At 39.0% G+C, this 22701-nt stretch overlaps 1 protein-coding gene across 1 annotated transcript in view; it reads left to right on the top strand.

The window, feature by feature from the left end:
• The window catches only part of MCU (mitochondrial calcium uniporter), a 166539-nt gene extending 144207 nt beyond the window's left edge, over positions 1-22332 (top strand). Inside the window, exons 4-8 of the mRNA XM_001363387.4 lie at positions 2652-2756; positions 12040-12200; positions 13278-13481; positions 17095-17211; positions 20366-22332. Coding sequence (XP_001363424.2) covers positions 2652-2756; positions 12040-12200; positions 13278-13481; positions 17095-17211; positions 20366-20452 — 674 coding nt within the window. The 3' untranslated portion in view covers positions 20453-22332. The remainder of the gene's footprint in view (positions 1-2651; positions 2757-12039; positions 12201-13277; positions 13482-17094; positions 17212-20365) is intronic.
• The last annotated feature ends 369 nt before the right edge of the window (positions 22333-22701 follow it).

A 22701-nucleotide genomic window follows, 5' to 3' on the forward strand; every position in this document is an offset into this window, starting at 1 on the left:
TAACATTAGAAACAAAATAGTTAACTGGAAAAAATATTTGCAGCAAATTCCTCTGATAAAGGTCTCATTTCCTTTAGATGAATGAAAGATAAATAAGGAACTGAGTTAACCCATTAGAATGCTAGCCATTCCCCAATAAATGATCAAAGGTATATAGGATTATTTAAGGAATAAACCCAAACTATTAAGCCATGTAAAAAAGCTTCCAAATCATTAATCATAAGTATAATGCAAACTAAAATAACTCTGCTATTTTACCTCAGATCCATCAGATTTTTTAAAAAATCATCAAAAAAGAAAATTATAATTGTTGGTGGGACTTTAGGAAAATAGTTACACTGATGTATGGATGAATTGGTCCAGTTATCCTAGAAAGCAATTTAGAACTATGTCACTAAACTTTGCTTATTTTTTGACATAACAATACCACTTCCAGGCTAAATCCCAGCATTTGTGTTGTTGTAAAGGACAGGAAACAATAAGGAGAGATGCCCATCAACTGAGGGATGGCTGAAAAAATGTGGTATATGAAGAAAATGTTATTAAGTTGTCAGAAATGGCGATGGGAAAGGGATAGTTTTGGTGTAACTTGGAATAATGCAGAGTGAAATGAGCAGAGCCAGGAGAAAATTGATGCAGTAACTGACACTGTAGAGATAAACAACTTCTAAGGACATCTGATCTCTTGATCTATGTAATGACTGGCCATCACTATAAAGGAGAGGTGATAATGTGCACCGCCCACCCCTGGGCTGACAGGTGAGGGTCTCCAGGTGCCCACTGAGATGTACACAGCAAACGTGTGCACTTATTCCTCTTGACTGCATATTTGTGACAAGGAATGTGTTTTTCTTTTTAATATGGTAGATGGGGAAGAGTAATAAAGGTGTTTTGGAGAAAATAAAAGAAGTGGGGGAAAGGCCATTGAAGTCTTTTTGAAACATAGAGAAACTAAGACATTCAGAAGGAAACACAGACACAACAGCTGCAAAAGTTACATGTTGAATTTTATCATGTGCTTTTTTTTAAGTCACCAATATGTACTCTTTGATCCAGTGACACTGGCCTCCTGGCTGTTTCATGAATAAAACACTTCATCTCTGGGCTCCTGAGCATTTTTCCTGGTTGTCTCCCATGCCTAGAATGCTCTTCCTCCTCTGCTTCCTCTACTGACCTCCTTTAAGTTCCAACTAAATCCTGTCTTTATTGGAAGTTTTCCTCACTCCCTCTTAATTCTAATGCCTTCCACTGTTAATTATTCCCTATTAATCCTGTGTATAGCTTGCTCTCTATATTATCTTCCCCAATATTTTGTAAGTTCCTTGAAAACAAGGACTGTCAATTTTTTGTATTTAGCAAAATGCCTTTCACATGGGAGGTTCAATAAATGTTTACTGATTGATTGGTAACTCCATCTTTTTGTTCTATTTCACATATGGAAATGTTTCTTTTTATTGTAGTTCATTTAATTCAGAATTTTTCAAATTTAAAAGTAAACAGTATATAAAAGACAATTTTTTTCAGGCTGAATAAGACATTGATTTTAACATTTTATTTATTTATTTTAAAAATATTTTTCCATGTTTACATGATCAATTTTCTTTACCTCCCCTCTTCCCTCCCCCCTCCCAGAGCTGACAAACAATTCCACTGAGGTGTACAAATGTTATCACTTGATACCTATTCCATATTATTCATTTTTGCTATAGTGCCATTTTTTAAGGCCAAACCCCAAATCACATACCCATGTATACAAAAGACATCCATTTTTAAAAAGTAATTAATTTTAAAATAGTTTTAAACAATCCCAAGGAAAAAAATAACCATCAGAACTATAAATTTTCTTTTTTAAATACTGCCCTCCCTTCAAATTATTAGGAATAATGAGCCAATTTGGTGTGCTCCATTATATCCAGCCTGCACCTTCATAGAATAATTAATATTTATGAGTATTCATAAGTGTACAATCTGCTATGATTAACATACAAAAGTCCTTGGTGCAAATAACTTCCATTATAAGCATTCAAGAAAATGGAAAATCTGTGTGGATTTCCATGCCTGTATATTTTAAGCTGAGATTTCTGCTAGCCAGTAATCTTCTTACCGTTAGACTATAAAGGATATTGCTTCTGAGTGTGGCATAATTCAAAATCAGCTACCTGTAAAGCCAAGTGAGCTCAGCCAAGAACTCTGTTTGTTTGTCTGGTTTTTTCCGTACTCCAATTCTCTTTTTGACATTTATATTAAGCACATACTATGGGTAAGGCACTTCAGTGTTTCGTTATCCTTATCCTTGTACTTATCATGATATAAGGAACCTTGAACATGTGTTTTAAGGAACTTGAATAAAAGCATTTTTCTCTTAAACCCTTACCTTCCATCTTGGAGTCAATACTGTGTGTTGACTGGCCAGATTTGAATCTAGGACCTCCCATCTCGAGGCCTGACTCTCAATCCACTGAGCCACCTAGCTGCCCCCCTCTCGTTAGTATTTATGAATGAATGAAGAACTGTTAAATGAAATTCAAAATTCAAAAAGGGTAAAGCCATTTTTTTACATTTAGTATAGTTGAGACTTATATATAACTTGATTTTGAATATCTCTTGTCTCTGACCTCTCTGTAAAAATAATTCATTTTAATTTCTTACAGATGGTGTTCGTGTTGCCTCCTCAACAGGGATAGACCTCTTGCTCCTTGATGACTTCAAACTGGTCATTAACGACATAACATACCATGTTCGACCACCAAAGAGAAGTAAATAGCTCCTTTCTGGGGTTGGGGAACATATGGGAGAGGTATTTTTTTAAAAACTATATTTCAAATATAAGAAAGTTTCATGGATAACCTTGAGGAGCAGATTGTTTTTAAAGTCAAATCATTTTTACCTAATTTTCGAATGTCATTTATTTCAAGAATTTGTGTCATCCGTGTTCTTAGCACAATGCTAGTTCTTAACATCTAAATACAATAACACATTTCATTCATGTAGCATTATTCAGGATGAGCTGTTTCACCAACTGAATATTCCAGATAACTTGAGCTTCTTTAAATGCCTGAATTTAACTGACTTGGATGTAAATCTTTCTAAAAGACATTATACTTTTCCTTATCTTCTGGTCTAGCCCTAATTTTGACCTAGATAAATCTTATAAAAAGATAAACAAGAAAGAAAGAAAAGACCTGTTTATTAGAAAGTTAGCTATGATAGATGTTTGATGATTATTAAATGAAAATAGTAGGAAATATACATATTTATTAGCTGTGTAGGGCACCTGTATAAAAACTGACATTGTTCTAGAGCATGGAAGCATTTCAGCTCAGTGCTACCCTACTCTTGCATTGCATTCTCCCTCCTCCTATTGCCATTTATGCCTTACTGAATCCTAATTCCCTGTTACTATAATCCACTATCTTTACTTCTATTTACATGCTATGTAGTGGAGCTGGAGGAGTAATGCAAAAATGCTATCAAAATTCAATTGAGTTCTTATGGCAGCAAGACAATTTCATTCCTCCAGTTGATTTTCCTATTCACCACAGTGATTGTTCCATATCTTTTCGTCTCTCCTCAAACCTACCACGGCATCCATTCCCCATATCCTCTTGACTGAGGGATGTCTCTTTGGACTTTACCAAATAATTGAGGCTGCCTGCATCCCTCTGACTTCATTCCCCTCTGTATTCTCCTTCACTCCATTATCCACTATCCCTGCAGCCTTTAACCCTGTTGATCTCTCTCTCTCCTCCTTAACATTCTCTTCTCTCAGGATTTTCAGAACATTCTTCTCTCCTTGTCCTCCTGCCTCTCTGACCACGTCTCAGGTATCTCTGTTGGATCCTCACCCAGATTAGCTAACTGTAGATGTCCCTCCAGGCTCTGTCCTATAGCCTCTTCTCTTCCTCCCCCAGGTCATCCTGCTTCTACTCACATGGATTTTGTTACCATCTCTATGCTGATGCTTCTTAGATCTACCTTTCCTGCCCCCAACTCTCTGCTGACCTGGTGTTTCCAATGCCAACTTCCAGACATCTCAAATTTAATGTCCGGTTGGCATCTTCCATTCAAATTGTCCAAAACCAAACTCATTATCTTTGCTCTAAACTCTTCCCCCTTCGTACCTCCCTTATTTCTGTAGAAAACAACCCCATGTTCCTGGTCCCTCCGATTCACAACATCCCGGTCTCCTCTCTCTTGTCAAGCTATTGCCAAGGCCTGTCCATTTCACCTGTGCACCATGTTTCAAACACACCTCTCTTCTGTCCTCATCACCTCATGCCACACTATTGCAATAGCTATGGATGGATCTGCCAGCCTCAAGTCTCTCCTCCATGCCAGTCTATTCTCCAGGCAGCCACTAAGATGATTTTCGGAAAGTGAAGGTTTAATCATGTCACCCTCCTATTCAGTAGACCTCAGTGGCTCCCAAACAAATGCAAAATCCTCTCTTTGGTGTTCAAAACCCTTCATAGCCTAGCCCCCTCCTACTTTTCTAATCTCCTTATACTTTAAACATATTCTGTGATGCAGTAACACCAGCCTCCTGGCTGTTCCTCAAAGAAGATACTCCATCTCTTGGCTCTGGGAATTTTCCCCCTCACTGTCCTGTGTGTCTGGAATGCTTTCTCTTCTCATCTGTGTGTCTTAGCTCCCCTGGCTTCCTTTAAATTTCAACTGAAATTTTATCTTCTACCTTTCCCAATCTCTCTAAATTCCAGAGCCTTCCTTCTTTTGATTTTTCCTAGTTATCTGTAGCTTTTTTGTTCATAGTGGTTTGTGTAATGTCTCCCCCATCTCCTTGAGAGCAGGGACTACCTTTTGCCTCTTTTTGTATCCCCAGTATTTAGCACATAGTAGGTGAATCATAAATGTTAATTAACTAACTATCCATTCCCCTTTTCCTTTCCACAGCCAACTCTTCTAACTGTACTCTTACTAAGATCTCCTTCCAACTTCTCCAGTAGACTGTCTTCTAGTAGCATCCCTACTTTGTCTCTTTATTAACTGGCACCTTCCCTCATGTCTAATATGCCCATGTCTCCCCCATTCTCAAAAAAAACAACCCAAAACAAACTGTATCTTGTCAGTCCTGCCAGCTATCATCCTCTGCCTCTCCTTCCTGACACTGCTCTCAGTTTTCCTCCTGCCTACTTAACTGTTCATTGTTGTTTGCCTTTGCTAGGACCTTCATTCTGGCATCACCCACTAAAAGTAGGTATCCCTCAAGGCTTTCCCATGTACCATCTTTTCTTTTCCTTTGATACTTTCTTGCTTTGTGAACTCATTAGATCTTAAAAGTCCAGCCTGATCTCTTCTCCACATCTTAGGTTGCCTGCTGGGCATGACTAAGAGAATGTCCTACAGGAATCTCAGACATATGTCCAAAACAGACTCATCCCAAACCTCCCCCTCCTCTAAAATGAACTGTTACCATAAAGGAACCATCATTTTCTCCTTCACCAGGGCCTCAAATGAGCATCATCCCAGATTGCTCAGTCTTCTCTCATATATCTGATCAGTTGCCAAATCTCGCCATTTCCACCTTCACAGCATCTCTCATACATGTCTCCTCTCCACCCATGGGAGCTGCCATTCTCATCCAGATTTCCATCACCTCTTGCCTGGACCATGAACATCTCACTCTGCTTTGTGATTCTCTTTTACCTCCAGAATCACACTAGATTCTTCTCTTTGGTATTGAAGACTTTTCAAAACCTGACCCTTTCCTACCTCCCCTCCATACTCTCTATGATCCCACAGTACCAGCTGACTTGGTGTTCCTCACACAACCTCTGTCTCCTATCTCCATGCCTTTGCACTGGCCATTCCCCATGCGTGGAATATTCTGCTTCTTCATCTCCTCTTAGAATTCCTGGCTTTTCCCAAGGACCAGTTTAAAGAGCTTCAAGAGGCATTTCCTGGTCCTTCTAGACACATGAGCCTTCCTCTGTAAAGTTTCTAGTTTTTAGTATCTAATCTGTTTCTTATATACCCATTATGTGCCAATGAATGTAAGCTCCTTGAGACAAGGGCTGCTTTTGCCTCAGTATCCCTTAGCCCAATGCCTGACCTTCTAAGTGCTTAATAAATGCTGATTGACTAGCATCCATTATGATTTCTCAGAAGCCTTTCTTCTCCTTTTTCTTGGCTGTATTGTGATTAATTAAGTTTGCTTGGTTAAGTGACATCAGCATAAGTGAGGGTGGTACATCACATTTCGTGTATAAGATAATTTTCATATTGGAAAGTCATTTTGAACTGTCCTGACAGCATATTGTGCCAGCTCTCCAAGAACCAGGCTAGGGAAGTAGGAAGCCACCTGTAATCAGCACACTGGCTATTTGGCAGTGACAACCCACAACTCTAAGAAAAATGGGCTTCCAGTCTTTTGCAAGCCCATTGCACTATTGCAGAGAAATAGCAGAGTGATGGAAAGGAGCAGAATATACAGTTTTTAGGACATGTATAATTATTATAAAAATTATCTGTTACTATTCCAGTGACCAGTAAGTAGAAAAAGAGAATCATATCAGTATGGCCACTATCACTATAAAATGAAAAAGATCGTTGTAGCTAAATGGTGGGACAGCTCACCGGACCTCCTTGATGAGGAATACAATTAGTTTTATTATTCAGCCAAAGACCAGAAACATTTCATGGGAATATTCTGGTTATTGGTGAGCATGATAAACATCTGCAAAAAAGACCACCATGAAGACAATTCAGCTTATGCATTGACATCTGTTGAGAAACTCAATGAAAAACTTAAGAAACTCCTCAATAATTATTTTTTAAACTTTATTGATCTCTTTTGGTTTTAATTCACTCATATTTCCTAGTCTATCTTTCCTCACCCAATCCTCTTTTTATTAAAATCTTTACCTTCTGTTTTAGAATCAATACTAAATCATCAGTTCCAAGACAGAAGAGTGGTATGGGCTAGGCAAGGGAGTTAAGTGACTTGCCTGGAATTGTCTGAGGCCAGATTTGAACCTAGGACCCCCCATCTCCATGCCTGGCTCTCTATCCCTCAGTCACCTAACTTCTCTTCAACTCAATCTCTTTTAACAAAGAAAAAATAATTATAAATTAGTAAAACTAACCACAATATCAACTAAGTTTGATCTCATATGCAGTGTTCCACACAAATAGCTCCTCATTTATTCTAAGAAGGGTTAGAGATTCATTTTTATGTTGTCTTTGTGAGCAAGATTGGTCATTATAATTTCACAACACTAAATGTTTATTATTTTGTTGGGATTTTTCCATTTTCATTGTTGTAGTCAGTGTGTGCCATGTGCATGTGTGCGTGTATGTATACACGCGTTGCTTTCTTGGTTCTTACTTTATTCTGCATCAGTTTATGTGTATCTTCCATACTTCAGTGAATTCTTCCTACTCATCCAGTGCATTTTTATATTCATGTGCCACATTTGTTTAACTATACCCAGCTGATGGTCATCTACTTTGTTCCTGGTTCTTTCTGCTAAAGAAGTACTACAGATCCTCCCATTAAAACAATATATGATTTAATACTTAGTTATCTGAATCTAAAAGTGGAATTAAAGATGATAAAAATTGTTGGAAAACATAGTTTCATGAGTTAGAAACAAGAAAATCCAGAAGCTTATGGTTTATATAGAACAAACACGCCTAGCTGCATTTTTTGAAAATGGACCTATAACAGGGAAAGAGAGATCGATGTAAAGAACTTCCTCTCCCCAAATAAATTCACCCTTCTCCAACTCAGAGTCTTAAAGAGTTGTTTGATGCTCTGAGATGTCTTTAGGGGACTTTTCCCAGGGTCATTCATGTCAGAGATCAGACTTGAACACAGGACTTCCTGACTGAGGCTAACTTCATGGATACCCATTCTTGTATAACCATTGTGCTTCGTTGCCTTAGGTATCATACATAATATCTTTAAGAAGAAAGTCATAGTATACTGGATATGGCAAGAACCAAATAACATCAACAAAGAATAAAATTTATTTTATTATAAGCAGTAAGAAACAATTGATTACTAAAGTAAAGTCATTTCATAATAAGTCATGTGTAAATTTGAAAATCAATACTAAATTTAGAATAAAAATGAAATGAAAATGAAAAGATGTGATATACAATTGAGTCTACTCCAGTCAGATTTATTTTTTAAATTGTTTTGCTATCTTTTATTCATATAACACCTACATATTCCTTCATTTCCCAGAAGATCCTTATTTGTAACAAAGAATGAAAGAGAAAAAAAAAGTTCAATAAAACTAGGCAGGATTTCAACCAAGTCATGCATTATATACAACATTCCAAATCCATCAGTCTCTCACTTCTGCAACGATAACTGTATCCATTTAAATGAGCTATTGATGCTGATAAATGGAAATAGAATAACCTACTTCCCCCAACACACACCCACAGTCTGTCAGTGTTTCCTAAGAAAGTTTAGCCAGTGTAAGTTAGTTGCCACAAAGGAGAGTCCAAAAGAACCTAGAACTGTCCTAGCTGCCAAATACTTGCTTTTTTTTTCTCAAGAAAAAACAGCTAAGGATAGTGCCAGCTTAGAACATGAATCCATTTGTGAAATTCTGAGAAAAATGGTGGAATATTGTCAAACAAGTTTTCAACAAGTTTGTTGAGATCCAATGAAGGCAGCATCCTTTGAGTATGTAAGGATTAGACTAGAAAGAGGACCACAAACAATAGAAAAGATTGCTTACGATTTCTCTAATGAGGTTTTATTGAAGGGGAGTCACTAGTTTGGATAATAATATCACAATGTCTGATGAACTTTAGAGGAAGCAGAAATTGCATTAAATAAAACAAAAAAGGAAAGAGCAGTTGGATTGGACTTAAATATGCACAGATGAGGTCCATGCTGGAGCTCACTTTGAAAGCATCTGAGGGATTGATATTGAAGCTATCTGAATTCCAAAGTCTGAGCAGAAATGATTGCTTTCATAGTTTATTTTAAAAAGTCAAGAAAATATCAACAACTATTGACACACATGCCTTTCTTTTCTATCTAATTTTTTTTAACTTTGCACTTAACAAACACCCCCCAACAATGAGCATTTCCATATACAAAGCAGAATGCCAAAAATAGATTGTATATAAAACTCTGAATCTATTCCATGCCACTTTTTAAAAAGCACAAAATTACCAACCCATTTCTTTCTTTCTTTTTTTTAATCCCTTACCTTCTGTCTTAGAATCAATACTAAATATTAGTTCCAGGACAGAAGAGCAGTAAGAGCTAGGCAGTACGGGCTAAGTGACTTGCCCAGGGTCACACAGCTAGGAAGGGTCTGAGACTAGATTTGAACCTATCCATTCCTGTGTCCAGTTGTAACACTTATCTACTGAGCTACCTAGCAGCCCCTATTCCATTATTTTCAAAACTATCCTGCTAATCCATGCTTCCTTCTGGACTCCCTTTTTTCTCTCATGAATTAAAAAAAAAATGTTTCTTTGGCCTCTTTTTTTTTTTAATAACTATGGCCAGCTCTGCTTTCCCTCTCAGTTCCCACCTACCAATCAAAAAGAAAGGGGAGAATCCCACTAGTAAAAAACATACCTAAACATTCAAAAAATCTCCATAGCTGTCATGTCAAAAACTGTATGTCTTTCTTCGTCTCGAATCCATCCCCTTTCTCTCAGGAGGAGGGTGACACCATATCATCATAGGTCCTTGGACCCCAAGACTGGGCAGTACATTGATCAGAGCTCTTAAATCTTTCAAAGTTGTGACTATTGTCAGGGTTTCCCTTATTCTTCTAGTTCTACTGGGTTTACTCTACATCGGCCCATCCTTTCCTGGATTCTCAGAAAATGTCTTTCTGATCATTTCTTATAAATCACTAATAGTCAATTCAAATACAACTTATTGCCCCCCTCTAATTTTCTAGGCCTTTATTTTTTATTTGTGATTCTTCCTCCAATATTAATCTTTATTTTAATCCTTTCCTATCCCCACCTCTTTTTCTGTTGGATTTGATGCCTTTTTTTTATCATACTGTGTGTCTGTGTGTTTAATCCTCTATTGTCTGTTTCAAGTAAGAAGTTAGAAAAATGGCTGAAAAAATTCTAGTGTTTGAATGGACAAGATTATTGTTGTTCTATGAGAAATGATGAAAGCGACAGTTTCAGAGAAACATGAGAAGACTTGTATAAACAGATTACAGAGCGAAGTGAACCCAGAGAACAATTTGTACAGTAACAGCATTGTTTTTTTAAGAACTCTAATCAATGTAATGAACAAGTGAAACAATGACTGTTGGTTCCAGAGCAAGCTGGCTGTCTACCTCCTTACAGAGAGGTGACAGGATAGGGCACCAAATGAAACATATATGTTTTTCTAACATAATCAAAATGGGAATTTATGTGATGAAGCATATTTGTTACAAGGCTTTTGTTTTCCTTTCCCTTTTCCTCCTTTGTTGGAAAGAAAGAAAATAGATTTTTAGAAGGAAAAATAAAAGAATAAAAGAGAACTTAAAAATCACCTAGACATCAATAGCATATTTGATAAAAGTATGAGAAATCAGCTTTCATAAGTAGTCTCTGTATACAACATATTCAGTTACAAAATTGAATGAAAAGTACAAAGATTTTAAGATCATATTATGCTTACTGCTTATTGGTGGTCTTTTAAAAAAGGATTTGATTCTGTCAAATAGAATGAAGGCTTAAAAGCTTCTTCAACAATGTGTCTCCCATATATCTGTCATACAAAATTACTTGAAAGATGAAACAGCAAAATGATTTTGTTCAGATTTGATGATTAACCTCAAGAAAGGCATTAAATTGGGAGATGTTTGCATGCTTAACAGTGTTTACTACTTTTATGGGAAGTATCTAGTACAGAGCCCAAATGGAAAATACAATACCTATAAGACCCTCCAGATAGACATTGTGCTGATGGCATTAAGACCTAGGACACTACAGCAAAGCCTCTAAATGGACCTAAAAACATTTAGAAGGTTTTAGCCTAATTATCCCCACAGGAATTGGACCCAAAAATGCCTATTCAGATTACAGTGTGCCATTAGATGGACACCCTCTGGAACTGGCACATCATATATATTTTGGTCAGACAGTGAATAGAAGGATGAGCTGTTTTGCTCCGGGGAAATGGTGTCATAACTTTAATAACCTCAAGGTTCTTCCAGTAACAAAAGCCCATCTTTTAAACATCAGAAGCCTTCAGGTGGTGGGTGGATGTGTGGCTATAAGTCATATAGTCCCTGAAGGATTGGACTTGTAGGGCACCCAGAGGGTAATGGAAAGGTACATGGTGGCATGAATATTACCAGTGGAAAAATGAGCTAAATTATATGCTGAACCTCAGCTAGCTGAGGTTATGCACCCATTACTGTTGAATTTTAACTTCACAGAGTTTGTGAACTTGTTGGGGTGGCTGTTCAATGTACTATCAGGGCTTTCAACCCATCCAGGCCTTCTAGTAGATTCTTGTTCGTGTCTTTCTCTGAATCCTCTGGTTCTCTTAATATTTTATGGTGTACCCAGTGCAGCACTCGACTCATCCACCTGAGATCTGAAATGTAAGCATCTTTTATATAATTTCCTCTTAGAAGGTCACCACAAGGGAAAATAACTAATAAAATATCTGAGCTGCAAGAAAACTATCCATACATATGTTAATGATAAGCAAGATTTTAAAAATGATTCTTGTTTGAAATTGCTTTAGTTCCTTGCTGGTTTTGAGTAATAAAAAATAAATTTATTGTTCTGAGAAGGCTTATCATTGTTTACATTATTTTAATACACACTTAACTGTGACTCGTTTGACTTCTGAGAATACCCACAGTAGAGCTTATTGTCAAAAACTTGGAAATGCTCAAATATGAATTCATTTGCTAGACTCTTAGAGAAAATGTACACCCAACAAGGACCAATGGATGTTAAGGCAAAAAGCTTGTGTAGTACTGTGAATCTACTTGTTTCTGGGCACTACCCAGGAGATATAGAGATAACCGCTTTAGATGAAGGTATACTCAGAAATTTTCCACCCTCTGCTTTCAGACCTCCTAGGCCATGAAAATGCAGCCACGCTGAATGAAGTGAAGACACTGGTCCAGCAGCTCTATACCACACTGTGCATTGAGCAGCACCAGCTGAGTAAGGAAAGGGAGCTTGTCGAGAGATTAGAAGATCTCAAGGAGCAACTCGCTCCCCTGGAAAAGGTGAACGTTCAAATGCCGCCCATCCTTTATGAGCTCCATGCCCTCCTACAGCGGGACACTGCTGTCAGCTCCTCCCAAATGCAGACTCCTTAGGGTATGTGGCCAAGTCCTGGTAAAGTTCCTAGTGAAGGCCAGTGAAGTAGCTGAGGAGAGAAAGCTTGCAATTCTGATAATAAACCTTGGAGTTTTCCAGCCCATCTACTACTCTTCATTTAGGGCTGAAAAAAAAGCCAGATAAGGAAATCTCAGCAAAGTTTTGTTTTTTTTATTTTTTGGAGAAGCAATGTTAGGGAGTCACTCCAAATTCTAGCTCACCCATTTATTTTCTCAGTGACCCTAGCTGTACAAATCACTTCATCTTAACCACAGGCTCCTCTAAAAATGAAGAGATTGAATTGGAGGATATCCAAGTCCCCTTCCATCTCTTAACTCTATAATCTTATGATTTTAACTGAGTTTTCTCTGTTCAGAATACTTTCCCATCAGTCTACACTATGAATTTTCAGAAGCAATAGAAATATCAAGATATGTGAAATTTAAATGAAGTAGCAATACTGAATTTTCCAAGATCAAAATGTATTTTTCAACTCATAAACAACCTTTAGTGTAACCCTTTGAGGAAAGTTCTCTTTTAGGTTGGAGACTTACCGCCTCTTGACCTAGGAAATGGGGTCTTTTCCTCTCTTTAAAGTAAAAAATATACAGCCTGAACAAATGACATGTCAGAATCATTCCAGCTTAATTCCTTTCCTGTCCAACAGAAGCATATTGATAAGTCCACTTTGTACAGAGCTAAGAAAGGATCCCATCAGCTCTGCCCTCTATATTTTTCAGAAATGGAGCACAAAACTCACCTATGTGAACAAAATGATGTTGGTCACTCCAGTTTAAGGTGCAATAGCCCCAGGATAGAACTGTAGGCACAGCATTGAAGTACAGACAATAGTTGCCAGAATAGAGATGGGCTTATGGCCTGACATAGTGTCCCTGCCACCTTGGTGATCACAGAGCAAGTTTCACTTAGAAGAGTAAACTGGTTCTAGATCAGAATTCTATTTAACCGTTTGTACACTACAGGTTCGGATCGAGATCAGCAGGAAAGCAGAGAAGAGGACCACCTTGGTGCTATGGGGTGGGCTGGCCTACATGGCCACACAGTTTGGCATCCTGGCCCGGCTTACCTGGTGGGAATACTCTTGGGACATCATGGAGCCAGTCACCTACTTCATTACATATGGAAGTGCCATGGCGACCTATGCATACTTCGTAATGACACGCCAGGTGAGACTTTGGAGCGTCACAGAAGATCCGTGTCGTAGAGCACTCTTGTCTAGGATCCTCTTGTTGGTCATGATTTCCCATTCTCTGAACAGCCAGCCAGATTAGAAAGTCCTGGCACTTTAGGGGCCATCCAAGTTGTCTGAAACTCTAGCCTCTCCAGTAGGTATGGCAGGAAGTGCCGGTGACAACTCCAAAGGCTTCGTGCCCCTTAGGAAAGGGGGATAATGAGGCATTCCTCAATCTCTGGGTATGGGGTTAGTGGTTCCATAAAGGGATTTCTGTCTTCTCAAACAGAAGTTGACTTTTTTAAAGCTTATCTAAAAATCTTTTTTTTTCTTTTGAATGGCTTTAGAAATACCTCAACTCTACCATAAGAACAGGAAGAATTCAGTATTATTTAATTCTTCTATCAATCAATAAGCACTTAATTTTGTGCTTGTCCATTGTAACACTGTACAAAGTCCTAGGGGTGCAAAGAAAGATAAAAATGTCCTTACCCTCCAGAAGCTTTCAATTCAGGGGGGAATGGCATGGAAATAAAAAGGTACAGAAAAGACATATAAAGAGGACAGGGGAAGGCTCGAGTGATTAAGGAGGCTGGGAAAAGCTTCCTGCAGAGTGGTGCTTGAGCTCACTCTGGCCTTGAAGAAAGCAAGAGGTTCTGAGAGGAGGACAAGGAGATAAAGAGGCAGCTCTTAGGCAGAGTTGACAGCCAGGAGAAAGAGACAGAGTGCCATGGGAGAGAACCAAAGAGACTGATAGAGTGTTTGGAGGCAGAGTAAATGAAGTGTGAGAAAACTGGCAGGGTAGGAAGAGACCCAGATGTGAAGAGCCTTTGGTGCTAAATGGAGATCCTGGAGATGATAAGGAACAATTATGGAGATGAAAGGGAGGAGCAGAGCATTCTCAGAATCAAAGGAAAGGTTTGAGAATGGGAGAGACATGAGTGTGTTTGCAGGCAGCAAGGAAGAAGACATGATAGGAAGAGACTGAAGATGAGGGAGAGAATGGAGATGATGGTATGGGCAGTCGGATGAAGAAGATGATAGGGCATTCCATTAAGGGTACAAGGAACAAGGAAAAGGGCTACCTCTTCATCCAAGACTGAAGTGGAAGAGGAGATTATGGCGAGAGTTGTCAGATGAAGGTGAGAAGAGGAAAAGGGAAGCAGGATCTCCCAGAAGGGGAAGTGATAAGACAGGATCTCAGCTGAGATGGTGAGACAAAAGGTGTTGTGAGAAACTTGAGAAGAGTTGGGCAAGATTAGAACAATTTTGGAAATACAAAATCAAGTAAAATGAGTCTTTATTTTTTTTCTAGACATTTCTATTAAAGACAGAGGAGGTAGGGAAGCAACCTTACATTTTTATATAGTTGCTATTGAATTGAGATGAGTAGGAAGTAGTGGCCTCATTTATTTGGGAAAGTAAAGGCAAGAGGTAGTCACTTAGCCCCTTGGCACTCAATTCTTTTTATCATTAAAGTGAGGGGAATTCTTCTTCCTACCGTGTATTATGGTCCCTAAGTAATGTCTGATTCTTATCCCTCTTGAAAATTCTGATTCAGTTAATGTCACTGAGTCATACAGCACCATGTTTCTTAATCTTGGTATTTTTGCAACTTTTAGTAGCCCTAGATCTTATAATGATTAAGAGGAGGGGTCTCCCTTTTGCTAGTATGAGTTTGGAATCAATCACCTCTCATTCACAAATATCTTTTGCATACTGTGTGCATTGGGAAGGTTATGAACCCCAGCAAAGCACCATCGCTGCCCTCCAAGAGTTTACAGTCTAGCCGGGGCGATAAAATATATTCACGCATTTACTCATTCATTCGAGAAATAGTCATTAAGTGCCTGCTGTGTGCTAAGCACCGGAGAAAACCAGATGCTGAGAAGCTCACCATCCATTAGCTGCAGACTAAGGCAGTACCATGTTTTCTTCTCCTTAGTAGATGTTAAGTTTCCTGAAGGCAAGGACAGACCATGCTTGCATCACACAACTTGTATGCCTCAGACATAGGACGAACTGTGGCTTCTGCTTGATGCTGCCCAACGAGGCTCACCCCTAATAACTAAATATTTCTTGCCACACATTTTACATGCTGCTAGTGGGTTAACCAAATTCATAATGAGCAAATCTAATGCCAAAACTTCCAGACCCTTCCCTCCCAGCATATCTGTGCCCATTGTGTATAATAGAAGTAATCTAAGGAAGACATTAAAGAAACAACAAAAAATAAAATTTCCTTTTACTATAAAATACATTATACATAGTTCATGCGTCTGCCAGCCTCCCTTGATCTTTTGAGTAAAAAGTCCATGATCTTTTGAGTAAAATTTAAAGACTTGGGAAAGAAGGAATTGCTGCTTAACGAGAACTCTTTATTTCATAAACCTTTCTGTGTCCTCCATAGGAATCCATGTATTGAATTGAATTTGGTCAGATATCCTCTTTATCAAATGATAGGATTTCGAATCTCCTTTTGTGACCGCAAGCAAGTTCATTTGTCCAGGCCTCAGTTTTTGTTTTTTCATTTTTCTAGGGCTTTGACTAATGACTTTTCTAACTCCAAAATTCTTGTTTAACTGGCAACTGGAAAAGCCTTTGTGCAGTCCTGGAATAATAGCTCTGCTGCCCTCGTGTGGCAAATCACAAAACAATACCCATAAGACTGGTACTTGCCCTCACCTAGGAAAAACAAATGTAGTCATTGTTACTGCTTGCCAAAGAGAGTACTTATTTACTACTTTAAAGTGTTTCTCATCACTATATGTTGTGTTTCATGGAAGCTGCACCCCCAACTTGCGTTGAATCAAATGATACCCCTAAGAGAAAAAGAACATCATTTCAGCATCATCAGAAAAATAACATCATTTCAGCATCATCAGTTCACTTCTCAATTTTGGTGCTCTTTAATGAGTTTGCAGCATTTCCTGAATCTGTTCTACAGACGCTTTATAAGTTCCCTGAAAGCATAAAATTAGAGAAATCCTCCCACCCCGGGGATAGTGTAGGTCTTCAGTAGCAGGTCATCCTTAAAGTGGGGGACACGAGACTGAACGCTGACAAGTAGAATTGGCCCAAGAAGTAAAATCATTCAGAACTGAGCGGCCTGGCATCTCCATGGTCGGTAACCATTTACCTGTTTTCGCCAAGACCTAGATCCAGAGCAGGAAGGCAGGAGAATGGTAGTGAATGGAAGGAGGGGCAAAATAATGACATCCTAATAATGTTACTAGGGTACCTTCTCCAGCAGCTCACCACTTCCCCAGTAGTCCTTCATCATCGATGAATATTTAGAATCTAGAAAGTTTTCTGTACCCTGTGGGTAGGCATTTTTATATTAATTACGCACATAATCTGTAATAAATATGTAAAATTTCACACATATAATTATATATTAAAATCAAATAGGTAAAACAATTATAGGGTGCCTACTTTGTACAAGATTCAGTGAGATGTTAATAATGCAATTCCTTGCTTGCTGGCTCTGGGCAGGGAGAGGAAAGAGGGGAGGGAAAGAAAATGAATCATGGAAACATGGACAAATATTTTTTAAATAAATAAATAACAAGAAAATAATAATGCAATTCCTTCCTTATTTTTTATAGGAATATGTTTACCCAGAGGCCAGAGACAGACAATACCTATTATTTTTCCATAAAGGAGCCAAAAAGACACGTTTTGATCTAGAGAAATACAATCAACTCAAGGATGCAATTGCTCAGGTAATAGAAAGTTTTGCAAAAATATGCAAAAAAATGAGTAAATGCTAACATTTACCTGTATTCCAGAGGGGGGAAAGTATTCTTCAAGCCCCAGAAAGTGATTAAGTTGAAAAAAAAAGAATCTTTCCTATAATTCAGCAATAAGCATGTACTAAGTGCCTGCTGTATATAGGATACAGTTCTACACCCTAAGGATTTAAACACAGTAAATGAAACAAACAGTCCCTACTCTCGAGGAATTTGCATTATAACAGGAGACATAGCAAGGACGTATGTAAGTATGTAGATAATCAGCATAAAGAAGATCAATATAGAGTAAATATGGGGTTGTTCAAGAGGGACCAGCAAAGGCTTCCCAGAGAAGGCAGAAAAATAAGAGACATTATCTGTGGTAGAAGTGCAGAAGGAACAGAAATGTTGCAAAAGGCTCTCAAAGGCAACCAGCAACAGCATGGAGGAGGGGCTGAGGTGGAGAAAGGCTTAGGCAGGGATGCCATTTACATGTCCCCTGTAGTCATCTAGACCGGGGAGGATGCGAGCCTTAGCGCAGGCAATAGCTCCACAAGAAGAGAGGAGGAGTCCGATTTGAGACATGATGTGAACTGAAACAGCACGATTTGGTGACTGATTGGATATTTGGGGTGAAGGAAAACAAGGAGTCCAGGATGAGCCGACATTAACAACCTGGAGAGACAGCAAGGTTGGTGGTACCTTTGACATCCTTGAGTTCAGTTCTGAACGTACTGAGTTTAAGATGCCTCCAGCACATCTACTTTGAAAGGTCCAATAGACAGTGGGTTAACTGTCTATTGCACAGTCTATTTGCACAGCTCCAAAGCACAGGGGCTGGGGATAGAGACTGTGAGTCATCTGCACAGAGATAATAATTAAACCCAGGAGAGCTGATATGGACACCAAGAAGAAACGGGGAGAAAAGCGTCCAGCGCCTAAGACAGAGCCTTGGGGAAGATCCACAGTCAGTGAGCATAATTTAGATGCCAAGCCAGCAGAGAAGATTTAAGATGGGATGAGCCATGTGGGAGATGTAGGAATGAGCCCAACGAGGAGGACGGTCAGCCGTGTCGAAGGAAGTATGTAGATCAGAGAAAAAGAACCAAAGGAAAGATCCATCCTCTTTGGCAATCGGAAGATTGTGGCCGAGCTTTGAAAAGAGCATTTTCAGTTGAGAGGCAAGCTCTGAAGCCAGATGGCAAAGAGCTGAAAAGTGAGAGAAGAGGAAGTCTAAGTAGTAAGGGTGGACAGCTTTTTTAAGGAGGCTGAGAAAGGGAGGAAAGTAGAGGAATTGGAGTACTGGAGAGTCAAGGATGGAAGAGATGGAATGATGAGAGACTGTGATTAGTAGAGGAGTGTCAGAGTTTTAAGAGGGAATTTCTGGGTAATGGGGAGATCCATTGTGGCTACGTAGGCTAAGGTGGAATGAAGGAAAAAGTCACCATTTTAAGGAGACTGAGGAATTGGGAGGTTATAGAGTTTGGGGATATGCCCAAATGGACGTTCGAGTCTCCTAGTTAAAGATGGGCATTGAGGAAAGAAAGATGGCGGGGCAGATGCTGAAAGAAAATGACTGTGACGCTGCCATACGAGAACCACCATTATCTGGATTGGGTGGAAAATGTCGATACTCTAAACTTGAAAGGTGGAGAATTTGCAGAGGATCCAATAGCAGCTAAGGTAGAATTTGACAATATCGTTGGGGAGGAAGAATATGCCAATTCCCCTTCTGGGTCCCATCTGTGTGTCATGGGTGGGTAAATGTAGAATGATGAAGAGAAGAGTCAGGATGTCACATTGTTGGAAACCAGATCTCAGCGAGAACTGATAGAGGAAACCCAAGTAAAAGGAAATGTGTTTCCTGTGGAACAAGAATCCCAGAGGTCCCGATGGAAGGGATCATGGCTGGGATAGGGTTGAAGAGAAAGAGATGAGGTGGAAGGTTGGAGATAGTTTTTTTTCTTATGTGGGCAGTGATTGATAATACAGAAATAAGAAACCAGGGAGTAGGCCAAAATCTAATGTATAGAAATCAAGGGACAGTAGAAGCCATTCTCTCTATTAACAGCATCACAGCATTCATTTTTGGAAATTATTTTTGCCACATAAACCAAGGCGTTCAAATAAAAAAAATTATAGGGACCTTCTTTGTGCAGAGTGCCAAAGGAAAAAATCTTTGAGAAACCAGTTATTCCCCCAGTGATTCCCTTTACTGTTTAATTAAAATTATCATTTTAAATTTACTTTGTTTGATTATTTTCTATAAGAAATGACCCAGATCCCCCACCTGAAATGTGTGATGCCAAGAAAACATGAAACCAAGGAACAAGAGAGTAGCCACTAGAAATTATTGCACAGGTCATAGATTATTGAACTAAAAAGACAAATTCTAAACACTAACTTAGCAAATTGCTCAGGCCTCCAGGTTCATCAAGCCCAGAATTATGGTTCCAGAAGTGGCACCAAAGAATATGATGTACAAGACCATGACTGCCCTCCATCATGCTAACATTGCAAGGTTAAAGCTGTCTTCAGGACATTCCTAGAATCACTTATGAACTCATTTTGGGTAGATTATCTATAACTTCTCTAAAAACCGTCCAAAACTTGAGTGTATTTTCAGCCAACCACATTTGGATGAATTAAGGTCCCTTTATGTACAACAGGTTTTTTTTCCTTTTTTTTTTTTTGTCCAAATTTGCCTCCTTTGACCCTTAAAGAATTCTAGTCTTCTGGGATTTGGTGAACAATTTTTCTCCCACCCGTTTCTGATTTTATTAGAGATTTTAAATATTTGACACATATTTTTGGTTTTTCCTCACTGAGATTTTCTCCAATTCCTTTGGTCTTTGGCCCATCACCTCAGGCTAAGTGAGATTCACCTTGGTTTTTGGTCTGTGAATTCCTTATGCAACTGTTGAATAAGCGGTTACATTTTAGGCTCCATAACAGAAAAGTTTTCTATTGGAGCTCCTTGTCTTACTCTTTGGGTGACTAATAGCAATTCCTATGCCAAAAGTTTCCTCTTTTCCTGAAAGACTTTTTGTGACTTCATTGTTATTTTTCCTTTTTTCATTAAATAATAATACCATTATGGTCTTTGGAAAGTGATCTTCCTTACCTTTTTTTCCTCCTCTTTTAGGCAGAATTGGATCTTAAGAGGCTGAGAGACCCACTGCAAATACATCTGCCCGTCCGACAAATTGGTGATAAATTTAAGGAACTCTGAACCCTGGCAGGAAGAATACCTGTTTATAACTCTTGCCTTTTTAATTAAAGCATTGCAGGTGAAAGCCAGGAGGTTTATGGGGGTGGAGGGTTTTTACCTTTAATTAATAAACAAAAAGGATCTTGGATAGAAAGAATGTTAAAATCTGAAGATCAGGCATTGTGGGAATATAAGTCTCAAAGGGCTTGGTGAATATTGTCTTAATCAAACAATTCAGTTTCTGAATGAAAATGATGTAATTCTCTGGTTGGGAGAGTCAAAGATTATGTGATATTGGGGGTGCTTCTTGCATCTTTGCAAGAGCAGCAGAACTACAATGCACCAGCACCCCATTCAGATCTGATTTTTTAATTTAACCTCTTTAATTTAAAAAAAAATTAGTAATTAACCAACTGCACCAGAATAGCAAGTCCCTAAGATAAATGGTTTGAAAGTCAGAGCCACCATTGTCATGGTTTTTGCTTCAGCAAAATGATTTTTCCATTGAAAACCAGGAGTTTTTCTCCCTTGTTCACCCCTCTCCCTGACTCCTCTATACCTATTTGTTAGATTGAAACCATTTTATCCAAATAAGCAGTGAAAGCATCTGATTGTTTGATAATCGACAATTGGAATTATTCCCTTGTACCTTCATAAATTCTGACCTGTCCCAGTGCACTGGATCTACTTCAAGAAATCAATGGCAACACTGCATGAGTTTTTCTAATAATCAATCTTTAATGGGAGGAAGATTTCCTTCTCTCTTCTCTCCCTCCCCTCCATTCTCCCTTCTCCCTCTCTCCTCCGAATCTGGGGACACCTGGATCGCCCAGTCAGGAAGGTACAAGGTTTACAAAGTTGGCTCACAATCATGACGGGGAGCAATTCCAGAACCAGAATGATTACTGTTCCTCTGCTTGTGGAGCAGCATGGGAGACTATCTGTTGGCACTGTCTTGTCTGGAGGCTTTGTTGAAGGCTGAGTCTCCACTATTTAAGGACTCCAATTTCCACTTTGATTAGCCCTCGTCTTTCAGGAGTGTAACATGAGGTCTGTGGAGCACAAGGGCTGGATTTTATCCCAAGTGGAGAATACATTTCCATGACCCCTGTCCCCTTTTGCCTATTCTTTACATATTACTATTTTCTCTACGCTATTTTTTAATGGAGAGACAAATTAAATCCCCTGCCCTCTTCCAAAACGTCTTCCTACCCCGTTCCCATGTGATATCTGCATTCTAAGTGTCACAGGAATCGCCGTCTCTAACATCCTGTTTCTAACTAGCCTAGAAACGGGATGGAAAGGAGGATGTGAGCTTAGCATAGAGCCGATTGGGTTTCTTCCCTCGTGGGATTCATTTCTCATTCTGGCCAGGGGCTCCTTTTTGTCTTCTCTCTCTTTGGGGAGCGTTTTGTGTGAAGAGAAGCATCTTCAGATGATGATGTGACCCAGACTCCAGGTGCCTTGCAGATGGTGACACGGGGCTGGGATTGCCACTGCCGCCATTGCTGCTGCCACAAACCTTTTTTGTGTTCCAACAGGGGCATGTTGGAATGAATGGATGCATGTTTGCCCTTTCCAGTTCCCTTTTCCTTTCTTTTCCTGCTCTATTCTTGCCTTCCTCAAATTTTGTTTGGTTGGTTTTTTGTTGTTGTTGTTTTTTAAGTTGTGTGAATTACTTTTTAAAAGAGTTTTATCCCGTTTGTGTGCAGGCAGCACAATGCAGTAGGCAAATCCTTTTGGGGGGGGGGAGAAGTAGGGAAAAGGGAAAGAGATATGGAGAAAAGCCTTTAAACAGATGGCAAAATACTGAACATGTGTAAAATCCTGTATCATTTATGAAATATGTATAAAAGAGCAATGTACCTTCTGGAACAATAAATATCTATTCAGTTTTTGAATCGAAGTGGTTCATCCTTTTAAAAGAAACTTACTTTCCTCGAGGGGACCCAAAGTCTATTCTCCCTAGACTCAATGGAGTGCTTTATCCTTCTAAAAGGGGTGTTTATATATTCTCAAATTACATTTCTGCCCCTATAAAACCTTAAAGTACAAATCTATGGATTCTTCCTAAACTACAAACACAGCCAGTATTATCTTTGTTTTTCAGAAACACAGAGGCTGATTGATTCCCCGTATCACCCACAAAGAGTCATTCACGCCTACAGCCTCCTGTGCTCTGATACCTATCCACAGACTTTTATCACCCAGATCATCCCGTGGGTTCCAGGAGTTTAGCCAAGTATGCACTGTCATAAAATCATTACTCT

Source organism: Monodelphis domestica, chromosome 1 (genome assembly GCF_027887165.1).
Source record: "Monodelphis domestica isolate mMonDom1 chromosome 1, mMonDom1.pri, whole genome shotgun sequence".
Classification (NCBI taxonomy): Eukaryota; Metazoa; Chordata; class Mammalia; order Didelphimorphia; family Didelphidae; genus Monodelphis; species Monodelphis domestica.